The sequence below is a fragment of the Patiria miniata genome, unplaced genomic scaffold, assembly GCF_015706575.1.
Source record: "Patiria miniata isolate m_02_andy unplaced genomic scaffold, ASM1570657v1 HiC_scaffold_22, whole genome shotgun sequence".
NCBI classification, from domain to species: Eukaryota; Metazoa; Echinodermata; class Asteroidea; order Valvatida; family Asterinidae; genus Patiria; species Patiria miniata.
Window position 1 is genome coordinate 16617656 of NW_024037061.1, and position 27258 is coordinate 16644913.

Genomic DNA, 27258 nt, shown 5'->3' on the forward strand with positions numbered 1-27258 from the left:
TCTGCTAAATGTAATTAGGTAGTGACAGTATTTCACATGACACATAATACCCACGGTTGAGTCCGGAACATTCCAGAAGACAACGGATCCTTCACGGAAGAAGAACATTTCCGACGGCTCAGTCTTGTTTTCAGCGTCCGACGATGCAACGTCCATCAATAAGACATCTTGAGCATCTGTGTAGAGAGGAGCATATAGGGCATGTACCATTTCATTTCAATGATACTGCATTACCATGCAGACAAATTAACAATTTCACAAAATCTCTCCCCAATTTTGTCAGCTGCAGTGCTTTCACAAATGAGGACTACATATGTTGTTGCGGTTTTTTTTTAAAATCTGACCTACACTGACCATATTCAATTCTCTTTGACAAAACCACAGCATGAATTATATAAGGCCAAATACAAACATGTACAGTAGGCACATCCTTGAATGAGAGGTAAATCTGGGGACATGGATAACAATCAGCACTATTCCATCCTTGCTTAATCACCATTGTCTTAAGAACCTTCCAGAATCCTTAATACAAAAACGTCCAGGAGACTAGAGGCTCAATACTTGGTACTTAAAACTTTCAACAGGCATCAAACCCCATGTAACTTATAGTAATTGACCTATCAATCGCAGCAACGCAGCTTGTGAAATATGGTTCAATTACATAGAAATTGACGCGGAACATGCAAAATCTGAGACAAACAAACTTAGTGTATAAAATTCCCCATAGGGTTGTCTAAGGGGCGTGGTTAACTTGCAAATGGTGATAGGTCAATAGATCAGAGGCCAAGATTCAACTTTTCACTCTTGTAAAATTCTCCCAAACCCCGCAGGGAACCAGATTCATGGACTATTTGTCGAACACAATCATAGCTATAGGACTTGACTGACCCTGTGGCATCGCAACGGGCAGAAACGATCCCTGGGACTGTAGGTCCAGACTGAGGTGCTCCAGGTGGTACTCCTCAGCCGTGGAGAAGGCAGTGCACAGCCAAGAATCCTGGGTATCCTGCAAAAGAAGTTTGCTCAACTTATTACCCTAACTCCAAGATACGTTTGCCACAACATCTTCCAAATGTAGCAACATGCAGCACTTGACTAAGTGACAAGCCTGCCCAATGTAGCAAGATGCATCAGGGGAAAAGTCTCAAGGCCACACTGCCTCAACTGGCATGACTGGGGCATTGTTCTATGGGACTAGCTCTCATTGTTTTAGTACTGGCTGTTCATACACTGGTGTTGATAGCTAAGTGCATCAAAGTGCGCCAGTTCTTTTCCACCGGATGCACTGTATTGCGTCTGGCAGGGTGAGGGTTAAAAACACCTACAAGTCAAAGCATGAAGTAAACCAAGTTTCAGCAATCATAGTAATGGGTCTTAAGCCCACCCTCTAACTGCCTTTTCCCAAGAAAACCCAGACAGGGCTCTGGAGTGCTCTGACACGTGCAAAACTAAATCAGGCCCACTGTACTCACAGTTTAGCTACCAAATTTCTCCAAAAATTACACCGGGGCAAAGAAAATGTCCTCAGTATTTCACCAACCAAGTTTGCAGACTCAATTCTATTTTTAAAGGAGACTTTTCTTCAATATTTTGCACGTGAGAGGGAAGTCAAGTGATTTCAAAATGGGGCTAAAGACTAGACTGGCACATGTCCAACCATGGTCCAACTATTTGAAAAAACTGACTTCTTCAGTCAGTGTCAATAGTCTGGTGGCTTGACTATGGAGAAATGTGTAGTAAATTGAGTCTAGTTCCCGCTTCATGTTTCTTAAATTCTTTTGGCATGGTTGATTGATGCAGTACTGAAGCTGTGTGGGACTGGTTGTTTTCAGACTAAAGAAAACCCTGCCCACCAATGCAACATCTGTAAAAGCAAGAGGCCTACCCATTGTAAAAACCGCATCCAACAGGTCCAAATTTCCGAGGTCAATTAGCCTCAGAGTCAATGGTTATGCATCAATACAGCTGTGGCTTTGTTCCATGGGGATAGCTCCCATTGTCTCAGAATTGGCAGTTTATGCACTGGTGTTGCACATGCAACTCCAACTGCAGCAATTAACCTAACCCTGCTCAATCCAACAGGATCCAACAATTGTACATGGGTCCTGCTGGATTGAGCAGTAAATCCCTTGTATCTATTCCTGTTGAAATCTGTTGGATTCAGCAGGCATCTGACAACATTCAGAGGTGGATTCTGTTGGGTACTGGTAAATAACGCCAAGTTGGACTCTTGGCTCCAGCAGGAAACAGAGAAATAAGGCAAAGTTGGATTCTCTCGGATTGAGCATGCCAGTCATTTCATATGTTCTGGTACCCGACAACTTGGTAAGTTGGGTTGTGTACAGACTCTGTTTGGATTGAGCAGGAGACTCTGTTGGATTGAGCAGGTTAGTCCTGGGGCACTACTAGGGATTAGGCTCCACACACTTTTACACCATGAACGTACACCTGCGCTGCACTGTTTGCATGGCAGACTGATCCATGTCAGAACAACTGACAAACAAACACAGAGACAGAAAAACATCGCTTTATAGGCCTACGTACAAAGACATTCTAAAGAAGGGAATTAAAGGAAAAACAATGCAAGTACCCCATAAACCCATCCGTGTTTGAACACACACACTTGTTCCAGCACGTTTGTTTATGGTGTAAATCAAGAATTGTCTATTGTTCCTCTCCCATTTTCCTTTGTTTATACTCAAAACTTTTTTGCAACAGCTCTCATTAGTTATTTAAATACATTTTCTAACTGAGAAGTCCTCAATTTGGTTCCTGTCCTCAACTCGATGATGTTGCACATGTGCGTCCTCGAAAAAAAAAAAAAACCACAGGCACGATGCAACTGTTGTGTTCATCAAATTAAAACATTTTCAACTTGAGTCTACCGTACCTTTTTATCCTGCAGCCCCAGCCTTGTTGGCTTTTTGGTCCGTGACCTGACAACCGGGGACTTGGGCTCCGTGGGTTGTTTCTTCTGATTTTTCTTGCCCACCACCGACGGAGCCTTATTCACAAAGACGAGAGGTACTTCACCTTGGCCGCTCTTTGTATGCTTCACTCTAAACATCCTCCACGCTGGAGTCCTTTCATGGTATGGAAATCCATGTTTTGTCATGACAGAGCACAAACACCTTGCAGGGGTACGAGGCGTACATGATGTGGAAAGGCCCCTGCTATTAGGCGTCCATAGATCAGTCATCTTTCGGTGGATTGTTCTTGAACCTTCTAGCTTCCACTGATAGACGGATGAGGCCTTCTCGTGCTGACATTTATGCAATTTGCACAACTGTAAACTGGAGCAGGATGTGTGAATTGTTCCAGTTCTCTTTTGGGCCATTTTTTGGAGGAATCCAGGCGCGACATTTCGAGCTTTGTGCAGAAGGCCACACAGATTAGAACCTGAGAACATACAACCGGCCAGGTACAGCTGGTGTCGGAACATAGCTGGCTGGCACCAGTCAATTTTCAAGTTATGCAGCAGCAATGTTCTGTAAAGAAAACTGCATGGTAACAATTAATTACATGTAAATACAAAATACAAATAAAAAGCTATGGATCATTATGATGACCCTGGGCTTTGTCTTAATTATGGGGTTGAAACTCACTAAGTGAGCTCCAATGTATATGCAGTTATATGCGGGGGCAGCCAACCAACGCTTTGCTAGTTCATAAACTATGGCACTAGAAGTAATTTAGTAGCTAGTACATGTAACTATGGCACTAGAAGTATTTAGTAGGCCCTACTACTAGTACTACTTTTTCAAAATTTTGACTTTGGTCATACAGGGCCAAAAGAGTTAACTTCTTCTAAATCCTAGCATACGTCATATAAATTATGTTTAATGGAATCTGGGTTGGGAAACTAGGCCTACATGTAGCCCTACTTGTGTGGCCTCCGTATTGCTGCACTGTACGTTAGACCACACGCCTGGTTTCCCAACCCACTGAGGAGTTTATTCCAAACACTGGCGCACCCTTTTGTGGTATTTTTTTGTACACACCACTGATATGGTTGTATTCTATGATTTCTCATCTTTCGCCCCTCGGGTAGATCATGGAAGAATGTGTTCTTATTCCTCCATGGGTAGATTAGGTGATATTTCCTCAATTTTTTGGAGAAATTCAGACATCTTTCTGGAGTCCATATGCGCCAGTTTGGGACTAAACTCCTCAGTAGGTTGGAAAACCAGGCGTGTGGCCTAACGTACAGCGCAGCAATATGTAGGCCACACAAGTGAGGCTAGGCCTACATGCAGAGGGAAAAAGGACCATTTTTGTGATACAGATACAAGTCCCGATTTTTAGGGCCTCCTAGAATCTAGTACTAGTTAAGCTCCAGCTCATATGTCGAATTCCTGATGAGCATTGGAGCTGGAGTTACTCAAGCTAATGAGTTGGCAAGCGGTTCAGTTGACATGGTTGATCTGACCATGGAGGAATAATGTTCGAAGTGGCTATCGTTACGGCAGTCGTTGTTTAGCGCCCTCTACGATACTTTTTTGATACGCACGCAGGTATATAATTATTTGTTTCCACACGATTTAGCGAGCAGTGCGACAGCTCAGTCGATAGAGGGTAGGATTTTGCACCGCGAGGTTTCGGGTTCGAATCTCAGTTTTGCACTCGAAGTCTCGAATTTTTTTCCTTTTCTAACCTGAGGCTTTGGAGGATTTTTTTTAAAAGGGAAATAAAGTCCGAATTTAATCATAACGTTCAAATTCACTTTTTTCCTTCTAATTTTATATTTTCTTCTCATGTTTTTATAAAAGTTGCAGTCTACCGTCACGATAGAAAATGGGAAATGCGTTACGGCTGCCGTAACAATAGCCACTGCGAATAATGTTCTTATTCCTCCATAGTCCATATCTGATTCTGACGGAGCTGACACCCGATCCGAGTCAGTACCGTCATGACCGTACAGTCCAAGTAACTAGGACTCTACGAATCGCTTTTTTAACATTTGGACATGTTAAAAAAGAAGATCTGTGCCCCAACCGATGAAGAAAACCAGCACTCACTCAGCAGGCAGCAGATGCAACTTCGGGACCATGCAAGAGGACGTGTTGCTGCATGCGCGCTAGTGGGCGCCGACATGTTTAGTCAGGTACCCTAACTTTCCAGAGGGCTCTGTTCTCCACGCGATGAGTCTGGGCTTCAGGCATTCGATCACCAGCCTGTCATGTTTTAACCGCTAGATGGCGCATGACAAAAAGACCGTACCGAGCGAGTAGTGGACTATTTTCATCACCTAGCACGGGCGCAAACCCTAGCTATGAGATGCTGGTCTGAAAATTTCAGTGTTTCTCATTATTTGATTTTCCCTGTTAAATTTGACTTTCTTTTTTAGGACATACTATAACTTCCTGATGGCTGATAGGTCACTGCAGGAAAAACTATCGCAGCCTGATGGCTGATACTGATAGTCACTGCAGGGAAAAATGATGGCCAGTATCTTTCCCGAGTCTAGTTTCATCATGGAGGAATATGACATAAGAAATGAGATTAAATATAAAAAAAAAATTATTATAGCATGGTACGAGCCAAGATGGAAGACATCCCCCTCCCCAAAGGCGATGAGACTTATTGCAAGGGATAACAAAAATATGGCTAAAAGACTCGGTAGTGTGCATGCATGGCACGTCAAGGGAACATGTACCGAGTGTCTCAGACAGTGGCGTAGCCACCGGGGGGGGGGGGGGGGGGGGGGGGGGGGTGGGGGGGGGCGGGTCGCCCCCCCCCATGAAACCTTGTCGCCCCCCAAGTCCCCCCCCCCCACCCCCCACTGAGATTTTGAGTTTCTGAAAAAATTATCATTGATCTAAATCTAAATAGTCGCGAATGATCCACATGATGACCACTGAGAAACGACCCTTCGACCGGCGACCGCGGACCAGTAAGCTGACAACCGGCGTGACATATAGCGCATAATGATAATCTAAAATGCGTATTAACACCCACTGTACTGCTCGCTCACACCACGGAACACGTATTATAGACAGGTGGTCCGTGGGTCACACAGTTTCAGTCAGCGATATCACGCGAATCGGCCACGCACAAACTTTTTCCTCCATTCATAAAACTAAATAATAATAATAGACCAATTAAAATTCCTTGAAATCAGTGGCGTAGCCACGGGGGGGGGGGGGCGTGGGGGCGACAGCCCCCCCCCCAATGAAACCTTGTCGCCCCCCAGTCGCCCCCCCCCCCCTCCCCACTGAGATTTTGAGAGTCTGAAAAAATTATCATTGATCTACATGACGCCATGGGCGTCAATCCTGGGGGGACAGGGGGACTGGTCCCCCCCCCCAACTTTTTGAAGGGTGGGGGACACAATATCAAATGTCCCCCCCCCCCTAGATTTTTGAACTCGTGTCTCATTTACAGGGCCCTATTATGTACTACAATGTATCTTTTGCTTAGAAAATATTGGTTAAAGTGGTCAGAAATTGCCTCAGATAGCACCACTGTGACAGAGCATTTAGAATCCACAAATGTTCGGGGCCCTTAAGCGGGCCCCGAACCCCCCGCCTATAGCTCAGAATTCTGGTAGCTGATTCAGTGACTCCAACCTCGAAAACAATGTTCAAATAATTTTCTTATGTCTTTAGCTGAGAAAACCTCGAAAATTATGTTTAAATTATTATCTTTTGTGCTAAGATAATTATTGTTTAAAGTGGTAAGAAATTGCCTCAGATCACACCACAGAGCATCGAGAATCCAATTTTTTTTCGGGGCCCTTAAGCGGGCCCCGAACCCCACGCCTATAGCTCAGAATACCGATAGCTGATTCAATGACTCCAACCTCGAAAACGATGTTCAAATAATTATCTTTTGCTAAGAAAATATTAGTTAAAGCATGGAGGAAAGTGGTAAGAAATTGCTTCAGATCACACCACAGAACATCTAGAATCCAATTTTTTCGGGGCCCTTAAGCGGGCCCCGAACCCCCACGTCGTAAGGGCTTCGCGCTCGCATCAGTTCTGATCAAGGTATGTCCCCCCCCCCCACTTTTGAGAAGCGATTGACGCCCCTACATGACGCCCCCCCCCCCCCATGAAATGTTCCAGCCCCCCCCGAGCGCCCCCCCCCCCCCCCCCACTGAAAAATTCCTGGCTACGCCACTGGTCTCAGATAAGGTTAAGCCCCAGTACTGCACAGCCACCCTCTCCCGAGTCTTTCAATACACCCCAATATATAGAATGAAGGACAGAACTGCACTTCAATTATCACAAAAGGAAAAGAAATACAGAATATTTCACAAAAATACTGTACAAAAATGTATGCAAGTTTATTGTACTTTAACCACTGCTTAAAGGTACAAAAGGCCACAAACTTTCGTGCATTCCTTTTCAGTTTAAGGCAGCAAAAGAGCACACCAGCTTTTTCAAGTTTCAGCTCAGTGGAGTAAAAAACCAACGAAAAAAACAAACAAGAAAACATAGAAAACATCATTCCCTTCAGCTGGGACTTGCAAACTAGATTCTGTTGCTAATTAACGCTCATAAAAACTGTGCCATAGGCACATTCTCTTAATCCGACAGTTCAATTATTGTTTTCTTCCAAATGATGCCTTCAATCAAAAATATGACTGGCACATAATTTCAGTCCTATCTTCACTTTGAGCATGCACGTACGGCAATCATTTTGAATTGCACGCACATCCAATCTTGATGCTAAAAAATGGCATTTCTCACCCGTAATTTGTGATAAGAAAATATATATAAGTACATGTAAAACAGAGCGTATTTTAAAGTACACAAAATTTACAATATCTTACAATATGTTTACAAAATATACACATATCACATGAAACAGATAGTTGTTCAGAAGTATCCAATTTGTTTTTATAAACGTTCAAGTATATACACAAATGCGACCTAATAATTTTAAATGAGTCAAATATTGACTTTTTGAAATTCTTCAGTTTTCAAAATAATACATAAAAAATTAAGGGATTGAAAATCTGATTCAATGATTCAACCTGATTTCCTAAGAATAGATTACATTTTGTGCATACACAATAAATGTACATCTGATAGTCCTACTATAATCAGGAATCTCTGTGTGTCATTATACGGTATTGCTTCTTTTTTTCAGCTTTTTTGAGAACCGCTGATCTAAAACTTCAAACTTGACACTGCACATTCTTGGGTGCTGAGCATATACACCTGCCGATTGTCAACTTGACTTCATCATACATTGCTCTGTTCTGGAAATAATCGATATACAGACAGGCACACAGACTATATCACGTTTGTTTATGGTGTAACTGAGTATTGTGTTTTGTTCCTCTTCCCCAGTTTCCTTTGTTCTGAAACTTGTCCGTAATAGCTCTCATTGGTTTTGTACACGTTTTCTAATCGAGGTCGTCCTCGATTTGGTTCCTGTACTCGATTCACCGATAACGTTGCACGTGTGTGTCCTCGATTTACACCATAAACAAACGCAAACGTTTTCAGTACAGTAGAAACGTTATAAGAGCAACAGTATATGCTTAACAAAATAATGAAATAAATTGTCTTTATAATCTCAAGAAACTTTTGCTAATAAAGTCGTACGAAAGTGGCCAGGAATAACGTACCTCAGATTGCACCACAGATCATCCATAAATTCCAAAACTTTAAAGGAGCCCTTTAACCTTAAAAGGGCCGGTGGCGGAATCCGCCCCTTAACTCTTTCCGCGATAGCTTTGAAATTTTTTTTTTCGCGATCCGAGCTGTTATGACCTTTTACCCTCAAGCGTTGCGCATCTTTTGATATGAAAAACATAAAAATCGGACACCGGGTTGCCGCGCGCCGTCAAAACTGAATTTTCCCATATACGTCATGTACACAGAGCACAATTACCATTCGTAAATATGATTAATTAATTAGCCATGATTCGAAAACCTTTGACCTATAGTCACAACATTTGGTATGTTTATGATGAGTTGCTTTATGCATGCACCGGGTTTCAAAATTTTTCGTCATTCAATGGCCGAGATATTAGGGGGGCGGAATCCATCCCCCCCCCCCCGGTCTGAGAGATGGTCAAAATAACCCGGCCCTTTTAGGGTTCGCATTAATTTTGTCCTTTCTTTAGAAATTTCAGCACCCCCTGGCAAAAGTTTGTTCCAGCGGGCTTGGCCCCCATTAGTCTCCTTTCAATAAAAATTAAATAGATACATGCCCACTTTTAAACAACCTGAAATGTTTGGCTAGATTACGTCGCTTTGCAAAGGCTTTACCACAGGTCTTACAAACAAATGGTTTTTCGCCAGTGTGCATCTTGTCATGTTGGCATAGACCACTTTTCTGCGTAAAGGCTTTACCACAGGTCTTACAACTAAATGGTTTCTCACCAGCATGCACCCTGTTGTTATGTTTGCGTAGACTACCCTTATCTGTAAAGGCTTTACCACAGGTCTTACAAAGAAATGGTTTTTCGCCTGTGTGCACCCTGTCATGTATGCGTAGAGAACTACGATATGTAAAAGCTTTACCACAGGTCTCACAAACGAATGGTTTCTCACCAGTGTGCACCCTGTCATGTATGCGTAGACTAGCCTTCTCTGTAAATGCATTACCACAGGTCTCACAAACAAATGGTTTCTCGCGTGTGTGCACCCTGTCATGTATGCGTAGTTGACCATGATTTGTAAAAGCTTTACCACAGGTTTCACAAATAAATGGTTTCTCACCAGTGTGCACCCTGTCGTGTATGCGTAGTTGACCATGATTTGTAAAAGCTTTACCACAGGTTTCACAAATAAATAGTTTCTCACCAGTGTGCACCCTGTTATGTTTGCGTAGACTACCCTTATCTGTAAAGGCTTTACCACAGGTCTCACAAAGAAATGGTTTTTCGCCTGTGTGCACCCTGTCATGTATGCGTAGACTACCCTTCTCTTTAAAGGCTTTACCACAGGTCTTACAAACAAATGGTTTCTCGCCTGTGTGCACCCTGTCATGTATGCGTAGATAATTATGATATGAAAAAGCTTTACCACAGGTCTTACAAACAAATGGTTTCTCGCCTGTGTGCACCCTGTCATGTACGCGTAGAACACTATGCCTTGTAAAAGCTTTACCGCAGGTCTTACAACTAAATGGTTTCTCACCTGTGTGCACCCTGTCATGTTTGCGTAGATCACTATTACTTGTAAAGGCTTTACCACAGGTCTTACAAAAAAATGGCTTCTCGCCTGTGTGCACCCTGTCATGTATGCGTAGATAATTCTGATACGAAAAAGCTTTACCACAGGTCTTACAACTAAATGGTTTCTCACCTGTATGAACCCTCTCATGTACGCGTAGATCCCTATGACTTGTAAAAGCTTTACCGCAGGTCTTACAACTAAATGGTTTCTCACCTGTGTGCACCCTGTCATGTTTGCGTAGACTAACCTTCGTTGTAAATACTTTACCAGAGGTCTCACAAACAAATGTTTTTTCACCAGTGTGCACCTTTTCATGTACGCGTAAAGTACCTTTCTGTGTAAAGGCTTTACCACAGGCCTCACAAACAAACCGCTTCTTCCTGGTATTCACCATGTTTGGTACATTTCTTTAGTCAGAAAAGACTTTGTCACAGGTCTCGCAAGCAAACTGTTTCCCACCAGCTAATATGCACCATCTGGTGACCATTCAACTCGGAACTTGATGTAAATGTTTTGTCACAGGAAAAACAACCAAATGCCTGGAATGCTTTTATCAATATCTCTGATACGGTTTATCTTGTATCTGGTAGCAAATTCTGCAACCATCCGCATTTCACAGAATGCTGCAGACTATGAAAGCATCATCACAATTAATGGGCTGGATGTCACCCCGCTGAAGTCTCCCTCCTTCACTGATTCAAATCTAGTCACATTCCAGACAGGACTCCATTAATTGCACTCGTCACCTGAAAAGGGTGTGGGGAAAGCACAAACAACGAAGAAGTTTTGGATTTATCATTTTGGTCATCCCTCATCCCCCACTCGCCAACACAGATTTACGCCACTGGCATGGGTTACGGATAAACAATTTTGACTTACTGTAATTATTTCAAACTTGGCAAAACTTTTCGCCTTCATGTATGTTCTGAAAACAACATGTGCATAAGCACCGTCGATAACTCTATGCATATAACATTACTCAACTTTCATTATTAATTTGATATCGATATCAATGATAGTATTTTTTTTAATCCTATTGAAATATTGAAATTTTCTATTCTGAGGAATCAAATCAAAAGTATTGAAAATGCTACAGATTATCGTCAAAATAAATCTCACGGTTGTTACTTTGTATCGTTAACGGTATAATGAAATAAAATCCGGTGGCAACTTGTGCCTTAATATGCCAAGTGGCCTCGCTTTGTGCTCTGCATTCTCTGTTATTCCCGGTCTCCCCCAACGTAAAACTGTTTTTAAAAAAAAATGGCCTTTCTAGACAAACTCTCTGTGCTGAGATTTATTTAAAAAAGTTGATCAATATGCTCCAGAAAAAGCCATCGAAAATTGGGACTTAACATTTTTTTTTAATTGAAGTATCATCTCTAATAGTAATGGTCTTTAACTTATGTATGGGATAATTGATATATCGAATAATCTAAATATTGGATTTCCGAGATATCGATTATTGAAAATTCTGGTATCGACAGTGCTTATGCGCATACATACCTACATGTACAATGAGCACAACGTTGAAAATAGTTTTCAGCTTCGAGTCTCATGATCTCATCACAATGATATTCCCTGTTTGTTTGGACAAAATGAACAGAAGAAAAAAACTCCGAAGTTGAAGCATAAGATCGGCCAGCCATTCCCGATCCCCGGCTCATGGTTTGCATATGCAGGGCGGGGATACGAGCGAAAAGTTAGTTTAGTTTGATTAATGATCGAATCCCCACACAGTCTATTTAGTGCCAGTTCCTGAGTCATGTCAGGGGAAAAGAAATGGACACCGTCAATGACAGAGCTATATAGTGCTGATGGCAATACATGTACATGTACATGTACTACACTAACACTGTAAACAAGGTCAGAAAGGGCCGCCTTACACGTCATCAACGTACGGCGCGGCGCCGGGGTCACAAAATACGATAGGTACAGCAGTACACAGTGGGCTATCGCTAGTGGTTCGCAGATTATTCAATGGTTACATTGTACATGGCAGGATAACAGTTGTGTAGAATGCAGTAGCGCTACAGAAAACACCTACCGGACGAGACCCCCCACCCCCCATTAGTCGTGCACCATTTGAGGGCGCTGTTGTAGCTTCCGTGTTAATTTGAAGAAGAAGAAAAAGGTTGACGCGCATGATTAAAATTGACGCGCACGCTGACCAGAGACCGAGTATTTTGTCTTGGCCTTATACAAGTTATTTATCACAAAAAGGAAAACAAATACACCATTGAAAAATACTGTACATGCATGTACAACTATTGTACTTTAATCACTGCTTCAAGCAAAAAGCCACAAGCTTTCGTGCATTAATTCCTTTTCCGTTAGCAACAAAACTGCCCCAAAAGAAGGGTGCACACCACTTTCAAGTTTTAGCTCAGTGGATCCCCCCCCCCCAAAAAAACCAAAACCCCCAGAGAAAACATTATTGACCAACGGGGGTCTTGCAAACTTGATTCTATTGTAAATTAACGCTCACACAAACTGTGCCATAGTCACATTCTCCTAATCCCAGAGTTCAAATATTGTTTTCTTCCAAATGATACCATCATTCAATCAAAAATATTGACTTGCAAATCCAATCTCAATGCCAAAAAATGGCATTTCTCACAATTTGTAATTAGAAAAAAAAGTACATTGACAGGGTGTTATTTTATAGTACACAAATTTAATTACAGGTTGTTTACAAAACATACAAACATCATCACTTGAAATAGATTTTTGTTCAGAATTATTCAAACTTTTGTAAACGTTCAAAATGTGACATTGACTAGCAATTAAATGAGTCAAATTAGTTTGATTCATTCTTTTTGAAATTCTTTAGTTTAAAAAAATATATATAAATAAAAACAATTAAGATATTGAAATATCAAATATTGAATTAATCAAATCAAGAACTTTTCCAAAAGAGATTTCCAAAGAAATCATAAAACAAAATTGAAATTCTATTGTTGTTTTTGTTGCATTTTTTCCCCGGGGTGGACCACACACTTAATAACAGACTCTGCACACAATTAGTAAACAGCACTTTTCAAGAAGTTCCAAATGATTCCATTACCAAGATAATAGTGTGCCACTGCGTGCTTATTGGATCATGCACGTAAAACACAAAGTCCGCACAACTACACTTTGTAATTTCCATCTGAAATTTTTTAAAGCAGCAGCGTCAGAAGCCATCCACAACGTATTACATTTACGTAATTCAAGGAGTTCATTTTTTACAAATCTTTTAATGCAATTCAAGGAGGTAATTTTTCGATGTAATTGGGTGAGTTCATGCATTAATCAAATATGCAGGGAGTTCATTTATTAATCAAATATGGAAGGAGTTCATGCGTTAATCAAATATGCAAGGAGGTACTTATTTGATTTAATGTAATTCAAGATGCTCATGCATTTGTAAAATATCAAATCAACGTACAAGTTAAAGTTCTTATCTGATAACATGAATCATATAATTACAAATTCATAATTGAATATATGTGAATCTCGAGATGTTGATATGATCTTTTATGGGATGTTGACGAATCATTCTTTATTCCTCAGTGCAATTTCGATGACTGTAATGATTATTACAAAATAAACTGACTTTTTAATATCAATCGTTTTTTAAACATTAACACTTTTTAAAGTTTGTTTCTTAATTTGAACGGGGATCGTATCTTATTGCATTTTTGTGTTAATTTCGTATTAAGTGATTTTTTTCTTTTGTTTCTAATGGTTTAACATTGTAGTGCCATCTGAATGTGCCGCCACGATGATTTTTTAATAAACCAGTCTACCTATCTATCTAACGTGTTCAAGAGTCTCTGCCGGTAGTCTCCAACTCATTCCTCTAAGTATTAACCACTGTGGGGGCACTTACTTCCCATGCACATTAAGAACTCTCTGTCTCTGGAAGATGCACTTTTGGAGCAAAAAAAAAACCTTCACAATTAGACCTAAGAAGGTCTTTGTCCAGCTGAAATGAGCAATAAATAAATGATTTCCACGTGTCCTTAATTTTCAAAACTTTCAGGAGACAAAACAAAAATTGTATACGTTTCGGTACTAACGATACGAGCTTGTGCATGGAAATGCCTCACAGCATCTGACCAGAGTTGCGATGACTATCTAGAGTCAATGACTCCACTCAAATTAGCCTCTAGTCAAGTCCCCCGCGCCTATACCGGACCATCCGGACACGTAACGCACCCCTGATGCTGGCACGTAAAAAGACTAGCACGAGGGCCTTTACTATCTCGCGGAACTTATCACTTATTCATTTATTCACGTAATATAAATCAAGCAATATAAACCAATCATCTAACGTGTCAGCATCTGGGGTGCGTCACGTGTCCGGGTAGGCGCGTGGGACGTGACTAAAGGCTACACTCAAATATGACTTCAGTCAATCTTTTTGGTGACTCGACTTGACTCAGTCCCTACTGAGGGTAAATGACACTCGACCAAAGTCACTTGAGCAAACGACTGGACTCAACTCGAGTCCTTCATCACAAGAGTTGACTCGACTCAACTTGAGCGAAGGCTGAAACGACTTAAGTCCCCAAAATAAACGCAAAACGTTCAGAAACATATTTGCAACGATGCAACATAATTTTAAGTCACTTTAAAATTGTGCCCGATCACTCAATAAATAATCGATATCGAAAATTGCTCAACCCTTACTGAAGATGTCATCATGCAAATTCTTGAATAGTATGACCTTCTTGGTTATACACAAAAGCATTATATATCCACCAAAACATGACCCACACCCCTATGGCTGCCCGACTACCTATATTCATCACAGTGAAAACAAAACATACACGAAGGAATTTACTAATTGTAAGAAAGCAGCCCTGCAACAATAATATTTGCATACGATGTCATGCATAATGATACAATTTTTTTCCAGAATTAAATGAAACAAAAAAATTGAGATAAAAATACACCGTTTCCGACTTTTCAGTACAGTAGAAACGTTATAAGAGCAAGAGTATATTCTAAACAAAATAATGAAATAAATTGTCTTGATAATCTCAAGAAACTTTTGCTAATAAAGTCGTATGAAAGTGGCCAGGAATAACCTTAGATTGCACCACAGATCATCCATATTCCAAAACTTTAGGAGCCTTTTAACCCTAAAAGGGCCGGGGGCGGAATCCGCCCCTTTCCTATTTCCGCGATAGCTTTGAAAAAAACAAACATTTTTCGCAATCCGAGCTGTTATGACATTTCGAGCCTTGCGCATCTTTTGATGCGAAAAACATAAAAATCGGACCACGGGTTGCCGCGCGCCGTAAAAACTGAATTTTCCCATGTACGTCATGACTTTGTACACAGAGTACAATTATCATTCGTAAATATGAATAATTAATTCGCCATGATTCGAAAACCCTTTGACATATAGTCACGACATTTCTTGTGTACGTTTATGATTAGCCTGACTGCATCTGACCGTACAGTACTATCGCAAGCTCTGTAGTACGGCCAGACCGTCAATGCTCCCCTAAACGCTGAACTCTGATGTAGCGATTTTGCTAACGATTTTGATCGAGATTATCTTTTCAACCGGGACAACCGGTTTCAATCAAGATCTTACGGGGACTTACGGAATCCACCCCCCCCCCCCCCCCGGGCTGAGAGATGGTCAAAATAACGCGGCCCTTTTAGGGTTAAGCCACGCCGTTGCGCTCCGCGTTCGCATTAATTTTGTCCGTCCTTTAGAAATCCCAGCACCCCCTGGCAAACATTTGTTCCAGCGGGCTTGGCCCCATTAGTCTCTTTTTAATAAGGCAATAAATGTGTGTTTGGGAGGTATTACAACAGTCTGTTTAAGACCGGTGTGAGTCTGGGTGGGCGAAAATTACCCGAGGCAAAGTCGAGGGTAATTATCACCCATCCAGACTCAAACCGGTCTTAAACAGAGAGTGTGTTTAATACCGACCGAACACACATTTATTCCCATTCATAAATACCTTTTCGGTAAAAAAAAAATCAAAACAAGTCAAAAACTGGACATTGCTAACTTTTTTGCTCACAATTTTACTTCATGTTGTATCATACACCCCACTGACTATAATATGGAATTTCCCTCTACAATTCCTTACCTTGTAAGGAGATTGACGCGCGCGGTCGCGCAGAATACATTGCGTTTTGAATCTAGGACTATAAAATACTGACTCACTGGTAGTATTGCGCATGCATACGTGAGTATTATGAACGTTAAGAGACACTGGATTTGTAAAGTCCAAATTTCATGTGACACTGGAAAAGTGTTTAAGACCAGCTAGTCATGTCTTTATCATCCGTTTAAGACCGGCCACGTGACGGGCTCTCGGCCAATAGGAATGGGTAAACTGTCTTAGGTATTTATGAATATAAATTAAATAGATACATGCCCACTTTTAAACAACCGAACATGTTTGGTTAGATTACATTGCTTTGCAAAGGCTTTACCACAGGTTTTACAAACAAATGGTTTTCACCAGTGTGCACCCTGCCATGTAAGATAAGACTACTTGACCGGGTATAGGTTTTACCACAGATCTTACAAACAAATGGTTTTTCGCCAGTGTGCATCCTGTCATGTTGGCGTACACCACTTTTCTGCGTAAAGGCTTTACCACAGGTCTTACAACTAAATGGTTTCTCACCAGTGTGCATCCTGTCATGTATGCGTAGATAACTATGACATGTAAAAGCTTTACCACAGGTTTCACAAATAAATGGTTTCTCACCAGTGTGCACTCTGTCATGTTTGCGTAGACTAACATTCCTTGTAAAGGCTTTACCACAGGTCTCACAAACAAATGGTTTCTCACCAGTGTGCACCCTGTAATGTATCCGTAGATAACTATGACATGTAAAAGCTTTACCACAGGTTTCACAAATAAATGGTTTCTCACCAGTGTGCACTCTGTCATGTTTGCGTAGACTAGCATTCCTTGTAAAGGCTTTACCACAGGTCTCACAAACAAAAGGTTTCTCGCCTGTGTGCATCCTGCGATGTCTGTGTACAAGACAATGATTTTTAAAAGCTTTACCACAGGTTTCACAAATAAATGGTTTCTCACCAGTGTGCACCCTGTCATGTTTGCGTAGACTTCTTTTGCCAGTAAATGCTTTACCACAGGTCTCACAAACGAATGGTTTCTCACCAGTGTGCACCCTCTCATGTATGCGTAGACTAGACTTCTCTGTAAAGGCTTTACCACAGGTCTCACAAACAAATGGTTTCTCGCGTGTGTGCACCCTCATGTCATGTAGGCGTAGATGACTATGCTTTGTAAAAGCTTTACCACAGGTTTCACAAATAAATGGTTTCTCACCAGTGTGCACCCTGTCATGATGGCGTAGACTAGCCTTCTCTGTAAAGGCTTTACCACAGGTCTCACAAACAAATGGTTTCTCGCCTGTGTGCACCCTCTCATGTACGCGTAGATGACTATTACTTGTAAAAGCTTTACCACAGGTCTTACAACTAAATGGTTTCTCACCAGTGTGCACCCTGTCATGTATGCGTAGATAACTATGATATGGAAAAGCTTTACCACAGGTCTCACAAACAAATGGTTTCTCACCTGTATGAACCCTCTCATGTTCGCGTAGATGACTATGACTTGTAAAAGCTTTACCGCAGGTCTTACAACTAAATGGTTTCTCACCTGTGTGCACCCTGTCATGTTTGCGTAGACTAACCTTCGTTGTAAATACTTTACCAGAGGTCTCACAAACAAATGGTTTTTCACCAGTGTGCACCTTTTCATGTACGCGTAAAGTACCTTTCTGTGTAAAGGCTTTACCACAGGCCTCACAAACAAACGGTTTCTTGCTGGAATTCACCATGTTTGGCACATTTCTTTAGTCAGAAAAGACTTTGCCTCAGGTCTCGCAAGCAAACTGTTACCCACCAGCTAATATGCACCATCTGGTGACCATTCCAACTCAGAACTTGATGGAAATGTTTTGTCATAGGAAAAACAACCAAATGCCTGGAATGCTTTTATCCATATCTCTGATGCGGTTTATCTTGTATTTTGTAGCAAATTCTGCAACCATCCGCTTTCACAGAATGCTGCAGACTATGAAAGCATCATTACAATGGGCTGGATGTCACCCCGCTGAAGTCTCCCTCCTTCACTGATTCAAATCTAGTCACATTCCAGACAGGACTCCATTAATTGCACTCGTCACCTGAAAAGGGTGTGGGGAAAGCACAAACAACGAAGAAGTTTTGGATTTATCATTTTGGTCATCCCTCATCCCCCACTCGCCAACACAGATTTACGCCACTGGCATGGGTTACGGATAAACAATTTTGACTTATTGTAATTATTTCAAACTTGGCAAAACTTTTCGCCTTCATGTATGTTCTGAAAACAACATGTGCATAAGGGCCGTCGATAACTCTATGCATATAACATTACTCAACTTTCATTATTAATTTGATATCGATATCAATGATAGTATTTTTTTTAATCCTATTGAAATATTGAAATTTTCTATTCTGAGGAATCAAATCAAAAGTATTGAAAATGCTACAGATTATCGTCAAAATAAATCTCACGGTTGTTACTTTGTATCGTTAACGGTATAATGAAATAAAATCCGGTGGCAACTTGTGCCTAAATATGCCAAGTGGCCTCGCTTTGTGCTCTGCATTCTCTGTTATTCCCGGTCTCCCCCAACGTAAAACTGTTTTAAAAAAAAATGGCCTTTCTAGACAAACTCTCTGTGCTGAGATTTATTTAAAAAAGTTGATCAATATGCTCCAGAAAAAGCCATCGAAAATTGGGACTTAACATTTTTTTTTAATTGAAGTATCATCTCTAATAGTAATGGTCTTTAACTTATGTATGGGATAATTGATATATCGAATAATCTAAATATTGGATTTCCGAGATATCGATTATTGAAAATTCTGGTATCGACAGTGCTTATGCGCATACATACCTACATGTACAATGAGCACAACGTTGAAAATAGTTTTCAGCTTCGAGTCTCATGATCTCATCACAATGATATTCCCTGTTTGTTTGGACAAAATGAACAGAAGAAAAAAAACTCCGAAGTTGAAGCATAAGATCGGCCAGCCATTCCCGATCCCCGGCTCATGGTTTGCATATGCAGGGCGGGGATACGAGCGAAAAGTTAGTTTAGTTTGATTAATGATCGAATCCCCACACAGTCTATTTAGTGCCAGTTCCTGAGTCATGTCAGGGGAAAAGAAATGGACACCGTCAATGACAGAGCTATATAGCGCTGATGGCAATACATGTACATGTACATGTACATGTACTACACTAACACTGTAAACAAGGTCAGAAAGGGCCGCCTTACCACGTCATCAACGTACGGCGCGGCGCCGGGGTCACAAAATACGATAGGTACAGCAGTACACAGTGGGCTATCGCTAGTGGTTCGCAGATTATTCAATGGTTACATTGTACATGGCAGGATAACAGTTGTGTAGAATGCAGTAGCGCTACAGAAAACACCTACTGGACGAGACCCCCCCCCCCACCCCCCATTAGTCGTGCACCATTTGAGGGCGCTGTTGTAGCTTCCGTGTTAATTTGAAGAAGAAGAAAAAGGTTGACGCGCATGATTAAAATTGACGCGCACGCTGACCAGAGACCGAGTATTTTGTCTTGGCCTTATACAAGTTATTTATCACAAAAAGGAAAACAAATACACCATTGAAAAATACTGTACATGCATGTACAACTATTGTACTTTAATCACTGCTTCAAGCAAAAAGCCACAAGCTTTCGTGCATTAATTCCTTTTCCGTTAGCAACAAAACTGCCCCAAAAGAAGGGTGCACACCACTTTCAAGTTTTAGCTCAGTGGATCCCCCCCCCAAAAAAACCAAAACCCCCAGAGAAAACATTATTGACCAACGGGGGTCTTGCAAACTTGATTCTATTGTAAATTAACGCTCACACAAACTGTGCCATAGTCACATTCTCCTAATCCCACAGTTCAAATATTGTTTTCTTCCAAATGATACCATCATTCAATCAAAAATATTGACTTGCAAATCCAATCTCAATGCCAAAAAATGGCATTTCTCACAATTTGTGATTAGAAAAAAAAGTACATTGAAAGGGTGTTATTTTTTAGTACACAAATTTAATTACAGGTTGTTTACAAAACATACAAACATCATCACTTGAAATAGATTTTTGTTCAGAATTATTCAAACTTTTGTAAACGTTCAAAATGTGACCTTGACTAGCAATTAAATGAGTCAAATTAGTTTGATTCATTCTTTTTGAAATTCTTTAGTTTTAAAAAAATATATATAAATAAAAACAATTAAGATATTGAAATATCAAATATTGAATTAATCAAATCAAGAACTTTTCCAAAAGAGATTTCCAAAGAAATCATAAAACAAAATTGAAATTCTATTGTTGTTTTTGTTGCATTTTTTCCCCGGGGTGGACCACACACTTAATAACAGACTCTGCACACAATTAGTAAACAGCACTTTTCAAGAAGTTCCAAATGATTCCATTACCAAGATAATAGTGTGCCACTGCGTGCTTATTGGATCATGCACGTAAAACACAAAGTCCGCACAACTACACTTTGTAATTTCCATCTGAAATGTTTTAAAGCAGCAGCGTCAGAAGCCATCCACAACGTATTACATTTACGTAATTCAAGGAGTTCATTTTTTACAAATCTTTTAATGCAATTCAAGGAGGTAATTTTTCGATGTAATTGGGTGAGTTCATGCATTAATCAAATATGCAGGGAGTTCATTTATTAATCAAATATGGAAGGAGTTCATGCGTTAATCAAACATGCAAGGAGGTACTTATTTGATTTAATGTAATTCAAGATGCTCATGTATTTTTAAAATATCAAATCAACGTACAAGTTAAAGTTCTTATTTGATAACATGAATCATATAATTACAAGTTCATAATTGAATATATGTGAATCTCGAGATGTTGATATGATCTTTTATGGGATGTTGACGAATTATTCTTTATTCCTCAGTGCAATTTCGATGACTGTAATGATTATTACAAAATAAACTGACTTTTTAATATCAATCGTTTTTTAAACATTAACACTTTTTAAAATTTGTTTCTTAATTTAAACGGGGATCGTATCTTATTGCATTTTTGTGTTAATTTCGTATTAAGTGATTTTTCTTCTGTTTCTAATGGTTTAACATTGTATTGCCATCTGAATGTGCCGCCACGTACGATGATTTTTTTAATAAACCAGTCTACCTATCTATCTAACGTGTTCAAGAGTCTCTGCCGGTAGTCTCCAACTCATTCCTCTAAGTAACCACTGTGGGGGCACTAACTTCCCATGCACTGTCTCTGGAAGATGCACTTTTGGAGCAAAAACAAAAAACCTTCACAATTAAGAAGGTCTTTGTCCAGCTGAAATGAGCAATAAATAAATGATTTCCACGTGTCCTTAATTTTCAAAACCTCAGGAGACAAAACATACATTGTATATGTTTCGGTACTAACGATACGAGCTTGTGCATGGAAATGCCTCACAGCATCTGGCCAGAGTTGCGATGACTATCTAGAGTCAATGACTCCACTCAAATTAGCCTCTAGTCAAGTCCCCCGCGCCCATACCGGACCATCCGGACACGTAAAAAGACTAGTACGAGGGCCTTTACTATCTCGCGGAACTAATCACTTATTCATTTATTCACGTAATATAAATCAAGCAATATAAACCAATCATCTAACGTGTCAGCATCCGGGGTGCGTCACGTGTCCGGGTAGGCGCGTGGGACTTGACTAAAGGCTACACTCAAATACGACTTCAGTCAATCTTTTTGGTGACTCGACTTGACTCAGTCCCTACTGAGGGTAAATGACACTCGACCCAAGTCACTTGAGCAAACGACTGGACTCAACTCGAGTCCTTCATCACAAGAGTTGACTCGACTCAACTTGAGCGAAGGCTGAAACGACTTAAGTCCCCAAAATAAACGCAAAACGTTCAGAAACATATTTGCAACGGTGCAACATAATTTTAAGTCACTTTAAAATTGTGCCCGATCACTCAATAAATAATCGATATCGAAAATTGCTCAACCCTTACTGAAGATGTCATCATGCAAATTCTTGAATAGTATGACCTTCTTGGTTATACACAAAAGCATTATATATCCACCAAAACATGACCCACACCCCTATGGCTGCCCGACTACCTATAGGCCTATTCATCACAGTGCATTATTAAAGAGCTCGGAAAATAAAACAAAACATACACGAAGGAATTTACTAATTGTAAGAAAGCAGCCCTGCAACAATAATATTTGCATACGATGTCATGCATAATGATACAATTTTTTTTCCAGAATTAAATGAAACAAAAAATTGAGATAAAAATACACCGTTTCCGACTTTTCAGTACAGTAGAAACGTTATAAGAGCAAGAGTATATTCTAAACAAAATAATGAAATAAATTGTCTTGAAAATCTCAAGAAACTTTTGCTAATAAAGTCGTATGAAAGTGGCCAGGAATAACCTTAGATTGCACCACAGATCATCCATATTCCAAAACTTTAGGAGCCCTTTAACCCTAAAAGGGCCGGGGCGGAATCCGCCCCTTTCCTATTTCCGCGATAGCTTTGAAAAAAACAAACATTTTTCGCAATCCGAGCTGTTATGACCTTTCGAGCCTTGCGCATCTTTTGATGCGAAAAACATAAAAATCGGACCACGGGTTGCCGCGCGCCGTAAAAACTGAATTTTCCCATGTACGTCATGACTTTGTACACAAAGTACAATTATCATTCGTAAATATGAATAATTAATTCGCCATGATTCGAAAACCCTTTGACATATAGTCACGACATTTCTTGGGTACGTTTATGATTAGCCTGACTGCATCTGACCGTACAGTACTATCGCAAGCTCTGTAGTACGGCCAGACCGCCAATGCTCCTCTAAACGCTGAACTCTGATGTAGCGATTTTGCTAACGATTTTGATCGAGATTATCTTTTCAACCGGGACAACCGGTTTCAATCAAGATCTTACGGGGACTTACGGAATCCACCCCCCCCCCCCCCGGGCTGAGAGATGGTCAAAATAACGCGGCCCTTTTAGGGTTAAGCCACGCCGTTGCGCTCCGCGTTCGCATTAATTTTGTCCGTCCTTTAGAAATCCCAGCACCCCCTGGCAAACATTTGTTCCAGCGGGCTTGGCCCCATTAGTCTCCTTTTAATAAGGCAATAAATGTGTGTTTAGGAGGTATTACAACAGTCTGTTTAAGACCGGTGTGAGTCTGGGTGGGCGATAATTACCCGAGGCAAAGCCGAGGGTAATTATCACCCATCCAGACTCAAACCGGTCTTAAACAGAGAGAGTGTTTAATACCGACCGAACACACATTTATTCCCATTCATAAATACCTTTTCGGTAAAAAAAAAAATCAAAACAAATCAAAAACTGGACATTGCTAACTTTTTTGCTCACAATTTTACTTCATGTTGTATCATACACCCCACTGACTATAATATGGAATTTCCCTCTACAATTCCTTACCTTATAAGGAGATTGACGCGCGCGGTCGCGCAGAATACACCTGGGGCGTTGCGTTTTGAATTTAGGACTATAAAATACTGACTCACTGGTAGTATTGCGCATGCATACGTGAGTATTATGAACGTTAAGAGGCACTGGATTTGTAAAGTCCAAATTTCATGTGACACTGGAAAAGTGTTTAAGACCAGCTAGTCATGTCTTTATCATCCGTTTAAGACCGGCCACGTGACGGGCTCTCGGCCAATAGGAATGGGTAAACTGTCTTAGGTATTTATGAATATAAATTAAATAGATACATGCCCACTTTTAAACAACCGAACATGTTTGGTTAGATTACATCGCTTTGCAAAGGCTTTACCACAGGTTTTACAAACAAATGGTTTTCACCAGTGTGCATCCTGCCATGTAAGATAAGACTACTTGACCGTGTATAGGTTTTACCACAGATCTTACAAACAAATGGTTTTTCGCCAGTGTGCATCCTGTCATGTTGGCGTACACCACTTTTCTGCGTAAAGGCTTTACCACAGGTCTTACAACTAAATGGTTTCTCACCAGTGTGCAATCTGTAATGTATGCGTAGATAACTATGACATGTAAAAGCTTTACCACAGGTTTCACAAATAAATGGTTTCTCACCAGTGTGCACTCTGTCATGTTTGCGTAGACTAACTTTCCTTGTAAAGGCCTTACCACAGGTCTCACAAACAAATGGTTTCTCACCAGTGTGCACCCTGTAATGTATGCGTAGATAACTATGACATGTAAAAGCTTTACCACAGGTTTCACAAATAAATGGTTTCTCACCAGTGTGCACTCTGTCATGTTTGCGTAGACTAGCATTCCTTGTAAAGGCTTTACCACAGGTCTCACAAACAAAAGGTTTCTCGCCTGTGTGCATCCTGTTATGTCTGTGTACAAGACAATGATTTTTAAAAGCTTTACCACAGGTTTCACAAATAAATGGTTTCTCACCAGTGTGCACCCTGTCATGTTTGCGTAGACTTCTTTTGCCAGTAAATGCTTTACCACAGGTCTCACAAACGAATGGTTTCTCACCAGTGTGCACCCTCTCATGTATGCGTAGACTAGACTTCTCTGTAAAGGCTTTACCACAGGTCTCACAAACAAATGGTTTCTCGCGTGTGTGCACCCTCATGTCATGTAGGCGTAGTTGACTATGCTTTGTAAAAGCTTTACCACAGGTTTCACAAATAAATGGTTTCTCACCAGTGTGCACCCTGTCATGATGGCGTAGACTAGCCTTCTCTGTAAAGGCTTTACCACAGGTCTCACAAACAAATGGTTTCTCGCCTGTGTGCACCCTCTCATGTACGCGTAGATGACTATGACTTGTAAAAGCTTTACCGCAGGTCTTACAACTAAATGGTTTCTCACCAGTGTGAACCCTGTCATGTATGCGTAGATAACTATGATATGGAAAAGCTTTACCACAGGTCTCACAAACAAATGGTTTCTCACCTGTATGAACCCTCTCATGTTCGCGTAGATGACTATGACTTGTAAAAGCTTTACCGCAGGTCTTACAACTAAATGGTTTCTCACCTGTGTGCACCCTGTCATGTTTGCGTAGACTAACCTTCGTTGTAAATACTTTACCAGAGGTCTCACAAACAAATGTTTTTTCACCAGTGTGCACCTTTTCATGTACGCGTAAAGTACCTTTCTGTGTAAAGGCTTTACCACAGGCCTCACAAACAAACGGTTTCTTGCTGGAATTCACCATGTTTGGCACATTTCTTTAGTCAGAAAAGACTTTGCCTCAGGTCTCGCAAGCAAACTGTTATCCACCAGCTAATATGCACCATCTGGTGACCATTCCAACTCAGAACTTGATGGAAATGTTTTGTCATAGGAAAAACAACCAAATGCCTGGAATGCTTTTATCCATATCTCTGATGCGGTTTATCTTGTATTTTGTAGCAAATTCTGCAACCATCCGCTTTCACAGAATGCTGCAGACTATGAAAGCATCATCACAATGGCCTGGATGTCACCCCGCTGAAGTCTCCCTCCTTCACTGATCCAAATCTAGTCACATTCCAGACAGGACTCCATTAATTGCACTCGTCACCTGAAAAGGGTGTGGGGAAAGCACAAACACAGAAGAAGTTTTGGATTTATCATTTTGGTCATCCCTCATCCCCCACTCGCCAACACAGATTTACGCCACTGGCATGGGTTACGGATAAACAATTTTGACTTATTGTAATTATTTCAAACTGGACAAAACTTTTCGCCTTCATGTATGTTCTGAAAACAACATGTGCATAAGCACTGTCGATAGCTCTATGCATATAATATTACTCAACTTTTATTATTAATTTGATATCGATATCAACGATAGTAATTTTTTAATCCTATTGAAATACTGAAATTTTCTATTCTGAGGAATCAAATCAAAAGTATTGAAAATGCTACAGATTGTCAAACTAAATCTCACGGTTCTGCCTTTACTTTGTGTTTATCGTTTATGGAATAATGAAATAAAACCCGGTGGCAACTTGTGCCTCAAGTGGCCTCGCTTTGTGCTCTGCATTCTCTGTAATTCCCGGTCTCCCCCAACGTAAAACTGTGTTAAAAAATGGCATTTCCAGACAAACATCTCAGTGCTGAGATTTATTTTAAAAAGTTGATCAATATGCTCCAGAGAAAGCCATCAAAAATTAGGACTTAGGCCTAACTTTTTTTTTTTAATTGAAGATTCATCTCTAATAATAGTAATGGTCTTTAACTTTTACATGGGATAATAGATATATCGAATAATCTCAATATTGGATTTCCGAGATATTGCTTATTAAAAACTGGTATCGACGGTGCTTACATGCGCATACATACACAGAAAACACAAAGTGAGTAATTGGACTGAATATCGTAAAAAATGAGTCATTTTGTCCGTGTGGTGAGACACTGAGAGCCAAAGTGTGTCAATCCACGGACAAAATGACTCATTTTTTACGATAATGAGTCAAATTACTCCCTTTGTGTTTTCTGTGTACCTACATGTACAATGAAGCTTCGTCCATTAGCACAACGTTGAAAATAGATTTCAGCTCCCAGTCTCATGATCTCAGCTCCCAGTCTCATGATCTCATCACAATGATATTCCCTGTTTGTTTGGACAAAATGAACAGAAGAAAAAAATCCGAAGATTAAGCATAAGATCGGCCAGCCATTCCCGAACCCCGGCTCATGGTTTGCAGGGCGGGAATACGAGCGAGAAGAGTTTAGTTTGATTAATGAATCCCCACACAGTCTATTTAGTGCCAGTTCCTGAGTCATAGTGTGTCTGTCAGGGGAAAAGAAATTGACACTGTCAATGATAGAACTATATAGCGCCGTTTAGTAGTACACTAACACTGTAAACAAGGTCAGCAGAAAGGGCTGCCATGTCACGTCATCGACGTACGGCGCGGCGCCGGGGTCACAAAATACGATACGTACAGCAGTACACAGTGGGCTAGTGGTTCGCAAATTATTCAGTGGTGTACGTATTTTAGCTTCATAAACATGGCAGGATACTAGTTGTGTAGGGTTCAGTTGCGCTACAGAAAACACCC

General features: G+C 40.6%; 5 protein-coding genes across 6 annotated transcripts in view; all 5 read right to left on the reverse strand.

Moving 5' to 3' along the window:
- Positions 1–5145, reverse strand: part of LOC119730744 (required for meiotic nuclear division protein 1 homolog) — a 13287-nt gene extending 8142 nt beyond the window's left edge. The window contains exons 1-4 of the mRNA XM_038203766.1: positions 5019–5145; positions 2891–3488; positions 889–1006; positions 55–176 (exon numbers count right to left, since the gene is read on the reverse strand). Of these exons, the coding sequence (XP_038059694.1) occupies positions 55–176; positions 889–1006; positions 2891–3488; positions 5019–5050 (870 nt within the window). The 5' untranslated portion in view covers positions 5051–5145. The remainder of the gene's footprint in view (positions 1–54; positions 177–888; positions 1007–2890; positions 3489–5018) is intronic.
- Positions 3383–19616, reverse strand: LOC119730748 (gastrula zinc finger protein XlCGF7.1-like). Its single transcript, XM_038203772.1, has 3 exons — positions 19086–19616; positions 17462–18326; positions 3383–3500 (listed from the first exon to the last, which is right to left on the reverse strand). Exons 2-3 carry the CDS (start codon positions 17976–17978, stop codon positions 3466–3468), a joined length of 552 nt encoding a protein of 183 aa, XP_038059700.1. The 5' UTR covers positions 17979–18326; positions 19086–19616; the 3' UTR covers positions 3383–3465.
- On the reverse strand, positions 8853–11940 carry LOC119730745 (zinc finger protein 709-like). Its single transcript, XM_038203767.1, has 2 exons — positions 11646–11940; positions 8853–10885 (listed from the first exon to the last, which is right to left on the reverse strand). The coding sequence occupies exon 2, from the start codon at positions 10531–10533 to the stop codon at positions 9154–9156; it is 1380 nt and encodes a 459-aa protein (XP_038059695.1). The 5' UTR covers positions 10534–10885; positions 11646–11940; the 3' UTR covers positions 8853–9153.
- Positions 18310–25424, reverse strand: LOC119730126 (oocyte zinc finger protein XlCOF6-like). Its single transcript, XM_038202899.1, has 2 exons — positions 24653–25424; positions 18310–18326 (listed from the first exon to the last, which is right to left on the reverse strand). Exons 1-2 carry the CDS (start codon positions 25422–25424, stop codon positions 18310–18312), a joined length of 789 nt encoding a protein of 262 aa, XP_038058827.1.
- Positions 24649–27258, reverse strand: part of LOC119730747 (zinc finger protein 93-like) — a 17604-nt gene continuing 14994 nt past the window's right edge. The window contains exon 4 of one of the 2 annotated variants that reach the window (XM_038203769.1): positions 24649–24682. The gene's annotated coding sequence lies outside the window, so the exon portion shown is untranslated. Of the gene's footprint in view, positions 24683–25230; positions 25276–27258 lie in introns of those variants that run through there. The other variant, XM_038203770.1, reaches the window with a different exon arrangement.

Bases quoted from the DNA above. Each gene is read 5' to 3' on its own strand.
- LOC119730745 (XM_038203767.1), bottom strand. From the start codon at position 10,533: ATGGTGAATACCAGGAAGAAGCGGTTTGTTTGTGAGGCCTGTGGTAAA.
- LOC119730748 (XM_038203772.1), bottom strand. From the start codon at position 17,978: ATGGTGAATTCCAGCAAGAAACCGTTTGTTTGTGAGGCCTGTGGTAAA. The intron at 3,501-17,461 runs GTGAGAAACCAT...GTTACCATGCAG, and splicing joins TCATGACAGGGTGCACACTG to TTTTCTTTACAGAACATTGC.
- LOC119730126 (XM_038202899.1), bottom strand. From the start codon at position 25,424: ATGGTGAATTCCAGCAAGAAACCGTTTGTTTGTGAGGCCTGTGGTAAA.